At 43.8% G+C, this 12,285-nt stretch overlaps 2 protein-coding genes across 3 annotated transcripts; both read left to right on the top strand.

Moving 5' to 3' along the window:
- Positions 1-2,160: 2,160 nt before the first annotated feature.
- LOC133614825 (uncharacterized) lies at positions 2,161-6,643 on the top strand. 2 transcript variants are annotated; one of them, XM_061973107.2, is made up of 2 exons: positions 2,161-5,463; positions 6,532-6,643. In XM_061973107.2, the coding sequence occupies exon 1, from the start codon at positions 2,219-2,221 to the stop codon at positions 5,186-5,188; it is 2,970 nt and encodes a 989-aa protein (XP_061829091.1). In that variant the 5' UTR covers positions 2,161-2,218; the 3' UTR covers positions 5,189-5,463; positions 6,532-6,643. The 2 variants fall into 2 exon arrangements, with proteins under 2 accessions (XP_061829091.1, XP_061829090.1); XM_061973106.2 differs by lacking the exon at positions 6,532-6,643 and adding an exon at positions 5,823-5,945.
- Positions 6,635-10,042, top strand: ttc36 (tetratricopeptide repeat domain 36). Its single transcript, XM_061973108.2, has 3 exons — positions 6,635-6,801; positions 6,881-7,069; positions 9,734-10,042. Exons 1-3 carry the CDS (start codon positions 6,636-6,638, stop codon positions 10,003-10,005), a joined length of 627 nt encoding a protein of 208 aa, XP_061829092.1. The 5' UTR covers position 6,635; the 3' UTR covers positions 10,006-10,042.
- The last annotated feature ends 2,243 nt before the right edge of the window (positions 10,043-12,285 follow it).

The raw sequence follows: 12,285 nt of genomic DNA, 5'->3' as shown, positions 1-12,285 counted from the left end.
AGTATAGGCGTAATATGATCAAACTTTCTTGTTCTTGTCAAAAGTCTAGCAGACACATTTTGTACAAACTGTAATATTTTAATGCTAGACATAGGGAGACATGAAAATAATAGGTTACAGTAATCAAGACGAGACGTAACGAACGCATGAATAATGATCTCAGCGTCGCTGGTGGACTAAATGGAACGAATTTTAGTGATATTACGGAGATGAAAGAAGTCTGTTTTAGTAACACTCTTAATGTGTGACTCAAACGAGAGAGTTGTTTTAGTAACACTCTTAATATGTGACTCAAACGAGAGAGTTGTTTTAGTAACACTCTTAATGTGTGACTCAAACGAGAGAGTTGGGTCTAAGATAATACCCAGATTCTTTACAGAGTCACTTTGTGTAATTGTTGTCAAATGTTAAGGTGGTATTATTAAATAGGTGTGTAATTGTTTGTTGTCAAATGTTAAGGTGGTATTATTAAATAGGTGTATAATTGTTTGGTTGTCACATGTTAAGGTGGTATTATTAAATAGATGTCGGTGTCTAGCAGGACCGATGATTAGCATTTCCGTTTTCTTAGCGTTGAGTTGCAAAAGGTTAGCGGACATCCATTGTTTGATTTCATTAAGACACGCCTCCAGCTGACTACAATGCTATAATGCTACTATGAAAACAGTATAATGCTCCAGTGAAACCAGTATAGTGCTGTTGGGAAACCAGGATAATGCCCCTGTTCTGCCACGGTTATTAAGATGACTTTATTTAGTGTGTGTTTATTTTCGAGTCATTTCAGTTGGTTCTGTTAAGTGAGCTGTACCTTTAAGAAACACGCAGATAGGTCACGTGTTTAGACTCCGGAAGTATTTCAGACAGGTGCGCACAACTCCGCCTCATTCCTCGTGTTTCTCAGCAAACTATCACATCTTATGCTGTTCGTGGCATCGTTGGTATGTACCCATATTTAATGTTTGTAGTACACAATGAGTCATATTTAGCTGTGAAATGTGTGTGTTTTATGATGTTAGACGATCGCTGATTGCAGTACCTGTTCATGTCGGCTAACTTTCATTTGTTGTCATCTGCCGCCATCTAGTGGACGTTTGTTGTACTGTTACTTAAGACAATTTAAACAGTAGAACGCTCATATGTCACGGATATTATTAATCATAACAACACATACAGTGGTGTGTGATAAAGTTAAACTTAGATTTAATTCAAATGCAATACTTGATAATCTGTGGTCTGTGATATGACATTATTAAGTTCATTTAATTCATGCATTTATATTTACGTTTGTGTCCTACAGTTTTACCCTTGCAATTGTCAATAAACCTGGCCTCCATCAGTCAACCTGGTGTTCAGAGTTTTGATGAGCGGAAGGTGTTGAACTTACTGCCTTCGTGTACAAGTGTGCTTAAGGAAGGCAGGATAGTAAAACAACGACTTCATCGTATAAGATAACACAGTTTCACGCCGAACATACATCATGGATTCAAAGGAGCCGTCGCTGAAGTCTAGATCCTACACATCACGCTCCACAAAATCATCTGCAGGGAATGCTGCGGCTTTAGCCCGTGCCAACGCAGAGGCAGCAAAAGCACGACTGAACTTTGCAGAAAAAGACATGATCCTAGCAATGGAAAAAGCCCAATTAGAAGCACGAATGATGAAACTGTCTCTAGAAAGAGATGCAGCTGTAGCTGAAGCGGAGGCTGAGGCGCTAGAAGCAGCGTTCAACATGGATGGCAGTGTGCAAAGTAGCAAGAAGCTCCCACTTCAAGAGATTCCCTGTGATCCTCTAGGGCGGACCAGAGAATATGTCACTGAACAGTCTAAAGAACATTCGTCTTTAGCATTAGAAGAATACGCTCAGGATGGTGCTCGTGAGCGAGGCACACAATCCAACGCCCCTCTTCACCCCTTCATCCAGGACAGTGTTGGTCAGCTACACACACATTCAACCCCGGCACTGCATCCACATCCTCATTTTCCTTCTCAAAATGAAAGCAGCCATCTATGTTTAGACCCAGCACCAAGAAACTATCACCATGCTCCCCAGTCCATAGCAGTAGATAGGCCAGCTGCTTCCAACATCACACAAACAGCAGCAAGCAGAGTAACTGTAAAGCAGCCACAACCCTCTATGACCACACCCCTTTCCTTCAAGAATACTCAAGGTTATCATAACCCACAGGGATCAAGTAATAATGGTTTTCAGTATCCCGCCATGTCCAGTAACACTCCTCATAATGCTCATCATGACAGATCAGGTATGAGTGATGTCATCAGATATTTCGCTCGACGTGAACTGGTTACTACATGTATGACCCAATTCAACGACCAGCCGGAGAGTTACAGCGCTTGGCAACAGTCCTTTCAAAACGCAGTAAGAGGACTTCATCTAACATGCAGCGAGGAAATGGATTTGCTGGTCAAGTGGCTTGGGAAAGAGTCAGGAGAACATGCAAAACGTATTCGAGCTGTCAACACTAGCCAACCTCAAAGAGGACTTCAGATGATATGGGACAGACTGGACGCATGCTACGGAGCCCCTGAAGTTGTCGAAGAGGCACTCTTCCAACGCATCAGCAACTTCCCCAAAATCACCTACAAAGACTATGCAAAACTTCATGAGCTCAGTGACCTTCTTATGGAACTGCAGGCGGCCAAGACAGATGGAACTCTTCCCGGCCTTCACTACCTCGACACAGCCAGAGGAATAAGTCCTCTTGTCCATAAGTTGCCCTCTAGTCTGCAAGAGAAATGGCTGTCTGTTGGGTCCGATTACAAAGAACGTTGTCGAGTCTCATTCCCTCCCTTTGAAGTATTTGTGGACTTTATTTTCCATCAGGCTAAAATCAGAAATGACCCTAGTTTCAACTTTGCTGTTCAAGCTGACATTGCAATGACGGACAAGACCTTTAGAACAACCAAACCAAAAGAAATATCAGTCCACAAGATGGACGTCTCTCCTACAGAACACAGTGATGAAGCTGAGAACCCCGAACGTCACTGCCCAATTCATAAAAAACCCCACCTTCTGAGGAAATGTCGAGCTTTCCGAGATAAACCCATAGAAGAAAGGAAAGCATTCCTCAGAGAACACAAGATCTGCTTTAAATGTTGCACATCTTCAAAACACATGGCTAGAGACTGCAAGTATACGGCCACATGCACTGAATGTGGGAGTGAGAAACATAACTCTGCTCTTCATCCAGGACCAGCACCACAGACAGAGGAGCCATACCCCTCTTCAAAGCATGGCGGGGAGCCAACATCTTCAGAAGTTGCCAGCAGCTGCACTACAGTCTGTGGTGGTGATCAAAGCGACAGGTCATGTTCTAAAATCTGTTTGGTTAAAATCTACCCCGTCAACCGTCAAGAGAAGGCAATAAAGGTCTACGCTATCATTGACGAACACAGCAACAGATCCTTGGCCCGGTCTGAGTTCTTCGACACCTTCAAAGTGCAAGGATCCCCCTCTCCATACTCTCTCCGAACCTGTTCGGGAGTAACAGAAACCATGGGGAGAAGAGCTACAGGTTACCAGATCGAATCCATGGACGGGAAAGTCAGTCTTCCTCTACCAAGTCTGGTTGAATGCAACGACATCCCTAACAATAGATCAGAGATCCCAACTCCCAATGCTGCATCTAATCACCCCCACCTGAAGTCTATTGCTCAATTCATCCCAGAGCTCGAACAGAGTACACCCATTCTGCTTCTCCTAGGGCGAGACATTATCGCAGCCCACAAAGTTCGCAAACAGTTGAACGGCCCTCGAGATGCTCCTTATGCACAGAAACTCGACCTGGGATGGGTAATAGTTGGTAATGTCTGCTTGGGAGGTGTGTACAAGCCAGACAGTGTAAATGCCTTCTATACCCAGACAGCAGAATGCAAACGCCCCTCCATCTTTCAACCATGCCCAAACACCCTGCAGGTGAAAGAGAGGTGCAGTCAGTTTCAGTACAAAGACTATCCTAAGATACAGACAACAGGGATTCCTACATGCAGTCGAGAAGCTGAGGAGTTGGGCTCCACAGTGTTTCAACAGACAAGGGATGATGACAAAGTTTCTCCATCAATTGAGGACATTTCTTTCTTGAAAATCATGAGAAACAATTTAAAGAAAGATAAAAACAACAGCTGGGTAGCTCCGCTGCCTTTCAAGTCACTAAGGCGCCGTCTCCCCGATAATAAACTACGAGGCCCCCATCAGACACAGAAGATGGCCGACCTTCCGGAAGATCGCCTCTCTACTGAACCTCCATTCACAAATGTTGGCTTGGATGTGTTCGGACCGTGGGCTGTGTCTTCACGACGTACAAGAGGTGGCTTTGCTCAGAGTAAACGGTGGGCAGTGTTATTTACCTGCATGAGTGTTCGAGCTGTCCACATCGAGGTAATAGAATCTCTCGACACGTCAAGCTTCATCAACGCTCTTCGGCGTTTCCTTGCTGTTAGGGGCCCTGTGAAGCTTATTCGTTCAGACCGAGGAACTAACTTTGTCAGCGCGTGTAAAGAGCTGAAGATCTCCTCAAACATCATTAATGCTTCGGTCGAGAAGTATCTCTTGGATCAAGGATGTGAATGGAAGTTCAACGCTCCTCACGCCTCTCATATGGGTGGTTCATGGGAGAGGATGATTGGAGTAGCACGAAGGATTCTGGACTCCATGTTCCTCCAGCTGGGAGCTTCACGACTCACTCACGAAGCACTCACTACACTGATGGCAGAGGTTGCTGCAATCATTAATGCCAGACCTCTGATCCCAGTGTCGACTGACCCGGACGACCCCCTCATCCTTACTCCAGCGACCCTCCTCACCCAAAAGGTGAGTATTCCTTCTGCCCCAGTCGGTGATTGGATCAAAGACCTTCACAAGTCCCAGTGGCGTCAAGTCCAACATCTTGCCCAAACTTTCTGGAGTAGATGGAAGAAACAATACCTTGCATCACTTCAACCACGGAGAAAGTGGATGGCCTCCACCCCAGACCTTCAGCTTGGGAGTATTGTCCTTCTCAAAGACAACCAGCTTGCAAGAAACGAGTGGCCTCTGGGCTTGATTACTCAAGTCTTTCCAAGCAAAGACGGTAAGGTGCGGCAAGTGGAGATCAAGGTCTACAGGAAAGATGGGACTAAACTCTTCCTGCGTCCCATTTCAGAGACAGTCCTCCTTCTTGCTCCTGATTAGGAACAATAAGAGCTGTAGGGACATTTAAGTGATGACATTTGATAATGCCAGGCGGGGAGTGTTCTGCCACGGTTATTAAGATGACTTTATTTAGTGTGTGTTTATTTTCGAGTCATTTCAGTTGGTTCTGTTAAGTGAGCTGTACCTTTAAGAAACACGCAGATAGGTCACGTGTTTAGACTCCGGAAGTATTTCAGACAGGTGCGCACAACTCCGCCTCATTCCTCGTGTTTCTCAGCAAACTATCACATCTTATGCTGTTCGTGGCATCGTTGGTATGTACCCATATTTAATGTTTGTAGTACACAATGAGTCATATTTAGCTGTGAAATGTGTGTGTTTTATGATGTTAGACGATCGCTGATTGCAGTACCTGTTCATGTCGGCTAACTTTCATTTGTTGTCATCTGCCGCCATCTAGTGGACGTTTGTTGTACTGTTACTTAAGACAATTTAAACAGTAGAACGCTCATATGTCACGGATATTATTAATCATAACAACACATACAGTGGTGTGTGATAAAGTTAAACTTAGATTTAATTCAAATGCAATACTTGATAATCTGTGGTCTGTGATATGACATTATTAAGTTCATTTAATTCATGCATTTATATTTACGTTTGTGTCCTACAGTTTTACCCTTGCAATTGTCAATAAACCTGGCCTCCATCAGTCAACCTGGTGTTCAGAGTTTTGATGAGCGGAAGGTGTTGAACTTACTGCCTTCGTGTACAAGTGTGCTTAAGGAAGGCAGGATAGCCCCTGTGAAACCAGTATAATGCTCCTGTAAAACCAGTTTAATCCGGTTGTGAAACCAGGATAATGCCCCTGTGAAACCAGTATAATGCTCCTGTAAAACCAGTTTAATCCTGTTGTGAAACCAGTATAATGCTCCTGTGAAACCATTATAATGCTTCTGTGAAACCAGTAAAATCCTGTTGTGAAACCAGTATAATGCTCCTGTGAAACCAGTAAAATCCTGTTGTGAAACCAGTATAATGCTCCAATGAAACCAGTATACTCCCCAAAAATGTAAAAACATTTGCACCTTGAAGGTTTACTTTTTGAAGTTTGTGGTTCCAGCTGCAATAACACTCCTTCTGTCTTGAACGACCATCTTCTGCTTGTGGCGGGAAGCTAACAAGCTAAAGAGAGTTGAGGTGATGTCATGTAACAAAGTGGGCGTGTCCAAGGGGTCCTTTTGCAGTTTTTTGTAAATTGTGTGTGTGTGTGTGTGTGTGTGTGTGTGTGTGTGTGTGTGTGTGTGTGTGTGTGTGTGTGTGTGTGTGTGTGTGTGTGTGTGTGTGTGTGTGCGTGTGTGTGTGTGTGAAACTTCCATCAGTCGATGATGGCAAACAGATGTTGACCAAGGTCCACCCGCCCCCTGCTCCTATTGGCTGAGCAGATGTTGCCTCACCCCGCCCCCTGCTCCTATTGGCTGAGCAGATGTTGCCTCACAGTGTGAGGGAGCTGCAGGCTGACTGGGTGATCTTCTGGGTGCTCATGATGGCGTCAGCACACGACAGAGCGGTCCTGCAGGCCATCTTCAGCCCTAACAGTCCCTTTGAAGATGTCCCGCACCTGGAAGTGGACCAGGACTTGATGGATGAAGGTCAGCTTCTTCTCATGTTGGTCATCCAGCAGGTCCAAACTTTACAACATGTTGTCCTTCCTTCTCTGCGGCCTGCCAGACATTTTGTTTGACGCGGACAAGCTGAGGGAAGTCAAGGACTTGGAAGGACGCGGCGTGTCAGCGGCCGAGGATGGACACTTGCAGGAAGCCCTTGACATCTTCTCTCAGGCCATCCAAGTTCTACCTCAGCGCCCGTCCGCCTACAACAACCGAGCTCAGACCTTACGACTCCTGGGCAACACGGCGGGTAACACACAGTATCACTCTATTGGACCAACCCAGCACTGGCTTGATTTAACCCAGCAAGATGGGTTATATATTTAACCCAAATACTGGGTCATTTGAACTGCGACACTGGGTTAATTTAACCCTGCAAGATGGGTTGTATATTCAACCCAAATACTGGGTCTTTTGAACTGCAACACTGGGTTAATTTAACCCAGCAAGATGGGTTGTATATTCAACCCAAATGCTGGGTCTTTTGAACTGTGACACTGGGTTAATTTAACCTAGCAAGATGGGTTGTATATTCAACCCAAATACTGGGTCTTTTGAACTGCGACACTGGGTTAATTTAACCCAGCAAGATGGGTTTTATATTCAACCCAAATGCTGGGTCTTTTGAGCTGTGACACTGAGTTAATTTAACCCTGCAAGATGGGTTGTATATTCAACCCAATTACTGGGTCTTTTGAACTGCAACACTGGGTTAATTTAACCCAGCAAGATGGGTTGTATATTCAACCCAAATGCTGGGTCTTTTGATCTGCGACACTGGGTTAATTTAACCCAGCAAGATGGATTGTATATTCAATCCAAATGCTGGGTCAGTTGAACGGCGACACTACGGTAAGTTAATTTAACCCAGGAAGATGGGTTGTATATTCAACCTATGTTGGACTATGTTGTGTAGCTGTGTAAATGTATTTATGCACAGTAGGACATGGACTATATTGTGTAGTTGTGTAACTGTATTCATGTACAATAGGACATGGACAATGTTGTGTAGTTGTGTAACTGTATTCATGTACAGTAGGACATGGAATATGTTGTGTAGTTGTGTAACTGTATGCATTTACAGTAGAACGTGGACTATGTTGTGTAGTTGTGTAACTGTATTCATGTACAGTAGGACCTGGACTATCTTGTGTAGTTGTGTAACTGTATTCATGTACAGTAGGACATGGACTATGTAGTGTAGTTGTGTAACTGTATTCATGTACAGTAGGACATGGACAATGTTGTGTAGTTGTGTAACTGTATTCATGTACAGTAGGACATGGAATATGTTGTGTAGCTGTGTGACTATATTCATGTACAGTAGGACATGGACTATGTTGTGTAGTTGTGTAACTCTATTCATGTACAGTAGGACATAGTTTTGTCGTAGTTGTGTAGTAGGGTTGTAGTTGTGTATTTGCAACGTACGTGTGTTGTAGTCGTGTTGTAATTGTGTTGTAGTTGTGTTGTAATTGTGTTGTCGTTGTGTTGTAGTTGTGTAAATGTATTAATGTACAGTATACAAGGTGTAGTTGTGTAGTAGTTGTGTAGTTGTATTGTAATTATGTTGTAGTTGTGTTGTAGTTGTATAACTATTCATGTACAGTATATGTTGTGTAGTTATGTTGTATTTGTGTTGTCGTTGTGTTGTAGTTGTGTGAAAATTGTGTTGGTAGTTGTGTGAATATTGTGTTGTAGTTGTGTTCTAGTTGTGTGAATATCGTGTAGTAGTTGTGTTTATGTATTCATGTACAGTATATGTTGTGTAGTTGTGTTGTAGTTGTTGAACTGTATTCATGTACAGTATAAAGTTAAGTTAAAGTACCAGTGATTGTCACACACACACTAGGTGTGGTGAAATGTGTCCCCTGCATTTGACCCATCACCCTTGATCACCCCCTTGGAGATGAGGGGAGCAGTGAGCAGCAGCGGTAGCCGCGCCCGGGAATCCTTTTTGGTGATTTAACCCCCAATTCCAACCCTTGATGCTGAGTGCCAAGCAGGGAGGTAATGGCTCCCATTTTTATAGTCTTTGGTATGACTCGGTCGGGGTTTGAACTCACGACCTACCCATCTCAGGGCGGACACTCTAACCACAAGGTACATGTGTTGTAGTTGTGTAAATGTATTCATGTACAGTATATACTGTGTAGTTGTGTTGTAGTTGTGTAACTGTATTCATGTACAGGAAATGTGTTGTAGTTTTGTTGTAGTTGTGTAACTGTATTGATGTACAGTATATGTGTTGTAATTGTGTAACTGTATTGATACACAGTCAATGTGTTAAAGTTGTGTTGTAGTTGTGTAACTGTCATGATGTACAGTATAAGTGTTGTAGTTGTGCAGCTGTCATGATGTACAGTATAAGTGTAGAAAGTTTTGTAACTGTCATGATGTATAGTATATGTGTTGTAGTTGTGTAACTGTCATGATGTACAGTATATGTGTTGTAGTTGTGTAACTGTCATGATGTACAGTATATGTGTTGTAGTTGTGTAACTGTCATGATATACCGTATATGTGTTATGGTTATGTAACTGTCATGATGTACAGTATATGTGTTATAGTTGGTAACTGTCATGATGTACATTATATGTGTTGTAGTTGGTAACTGTCATGATGTACAGTATATGTGTTGTAGTTGTGTAACTGTCATGATGTACAGGATATGTGTTGTAGTTGTGTAACTGTCATGATATACAGTATGCGTGTTGTAGTTGTGTAACTGTCATGATGTACAGTATATGTGTTGTAGTTGTGTAACTGTACATGGGGTGTGTGTAAGAGCAGTGGTCTGCCCCCAGGTGCGCTGGAGGACTTGGACCGAGCCATGTCTCTAGTAGTCGTGTCGTTGTCTTGTGATTATGTTGGAGTTGTGTAACTGTATTGATGTACGGTGGTCTTCCCCCAGGTGCGCTGGAGGACTTGGAGCGAGCCATGTCTCTGAGCACAGGTGCAGGTGTGACTTCCCGCCAGGCGCTGGTCCAGAGGGGTCTGGTCCACAGGTTGCGGGGTCAGGAGGACTTGGCTCTGGCAGACTTCCAGAAGGCGGCGGCGCTGGGCAGCGACTTTGCCCGCCGGCAGGTGGTGCGCATGAATCCTTACGCCGCGCTCTGCAACTCTATGCTGACACAGGTGGTCCAGTCCTTGCGCAACCCTCAGGTGTCTGCCCCTGACCTTTGACCTCGGCTGATCAATAAACTGATTGGTGTTGAAATCATTCTGACTAATGTCACACTTCCTGTTGGCTGAGGATGCAGTTCAACTTATTACCACCAGATAGCAGTCGTCAATGTACCCCATTTATGTACTGTTTGAAGTACACTCTAGTAAAATCACTTATAATATATACAGGTAAAAGCCAGTAAATTAGAATATTTTGAAAAATTTGATTTATTTCAGTAATTGCATTCAAAAGGTGTAACTTGTACATTATATTTATTCATTGCACACAGACTGATGGATTCACATGTTTATTTCATTTAATTTTGATGATTGGAAGTGGCAACAAATGAAAATCCAAAATTCCGTGTGTCACAAAATTAGAATATTGTGTAAGGGTTAAATTTTGAAGACACCTGGTGCCACAAACTAATCAGCTGATTAACTCAAAACACCTGCAAAGGGCTTTAAATGGTCTCTCAGTCCAGTTCTGAAGCCTACACAAACATGGGGAAGACTTCAGATTTGACAGCTGTCCAAAAGGCAACCCCCCCCATAGAGGGGGGGGGGGGGGGGGGTTACCCACATATGCGGTCCTCTCCAAGGTTTCTCATAGTCATTCACATCGACGTCCCACTGGGGTGAGTTTTTCCTTGCCCGTATGTGGGCTTTGTACCGAGGATGTCGTTGTGGCTTGTGCAGCCCTTTGAGACACTTGTGATTTAGGGCTATATAAATAAAGATTGATTGATTGATCGACACATTGCACAAGGAGGGAAAGACACAAAAGGTTATTGCTGAAGAGGCTGGCTGTTCTCAGAGCTCTGTGTCCAAACACATTAATGGAGAGGCAAAGGGAAGGAAAAACTGTGGTCAGAAAAAGTGTACAAGCGATAGGGATCACCGCGCCCTGGTCAAGATTGTGAAAAAAAACCCATTCAAAAATGTGGGGGAGATTCAGAAGGAGTGGACAGCTGCTGGAGTCAGTGCTTCAAGATCCACCACCAAGAGACGCTTGAAAGACATGGGTTTCAACTGCCGCATACCTCGTGTCAAGCCACTGTTGACCAAGAAACAGCGCGAAAAGCGTCTCACCTGGGCTAAGGAAAAAAAGAGCTGGACTGCTGCTGAGTGGTCCAAAGTCATGTTTTCTGACGAAAGCAAATTTTGCATTTCCTTTGGAAATCGAGGTCCCAGAGTCTGGAGGAAGACAGGAGAGGCACAGGATCCACGTTGCCTGAAGTCTAGTGTAAAGTTTCCACCATCAGTGATGGTTTGGGGTGCCATGTCATCTGCTGGTGTCGGTCCACTCTGTTTCCTGAGATCCAGGGTCAACGCAGCCGTCTACCAGCAAGTTTTAGAGCACTTCATGCTTCCTGCTGCTGACCTGCTCTATGGAGATGGAGATTTCAAGTTCCAACAGGACTTGGCGCCTGCACACAGCGCAAAATCTACCCGTGTCTGGTTTACGGACCATGGTATTTCTGTTCTAAATTGGCCCGCCAACTCCCCTGACCTTAGCCCCATAGAAAATCTGTGGGGTATTGTGAAAAGGAAGATGCAGAATGCCAGACCCAAAAACGCAGAAGAGTTGAAGGCCACTATCAGAGCAACCTGGGCTCTCATAACACCTGAGCAGTGCCAGAAACTCATCGACTCCATGCCACGCCGCATTAACGCAGTAATTGAGGCAAAAGGAGCTCCAACCAAGTATTGAGTATTGTACATGCTCATATTTTTAATTTTCATACTTTTCAGTTGGCCAACATTTCTAAAAATCCCTTTTTTGTATTAGCCTTAAGTAATATTCTAATTTTGTGACACACGGAATTTTGGATTTTCATTTGTTGCCACTTCAAATCATCAAAATTAAATGAAATAAACATTTGAATGCATCAGTCTGTGTGCAATGAATACATATAATGTACAAGTTACACCTTTTGAATGCAATTACTGAAATAAATCAAGTTTTTCAAAATATTCTAATTTACTGGCTTTTACCTGTACATACACACCAGTGACGTGCGGTGAGGTTGATGGCTGGTGAGGCACTGACTTCATCACAGTCAGATTTACAAACATATGAACCCTAAAGAGTATCTTATTCACCATTTGATTGGCAGCAGTTAACGGGTTATGTTTAAAAGCTCATACCAGCATTCTTCCCTGCTTGGCACTCAGCATCAAGGGTTGGGATTGGGGGTTAAATCACCAAAAATTATTCCCGGGCGCGGCACCGCTGCTGCCCACTGCTCCCCTCACCTCCCAGGGGGTGAACAAGGGGATGGGTCAAATGCAGAG

The sequence above is a fragment of the Nerophis lumbriciformis genome, linkage group LG17 (genome assembly GCF_033978685.3).
Source record: "Nerophis lumbriciformis linkage group LG17, RoL_Nlum_v2.1, whole genome shotgun sequence".
Taxonomy (NCBI): Eukaryota; Metazoa; Chordata; class Actinopteri; order Syngnathiformes; family Syngnathidae; genus Nerophis; species Nerophis lumbriciformis.
Note: the sequence above shows the minus strand (reverse complement) of the source record. Positions and strands in the feature narration are given on the sequence as shown.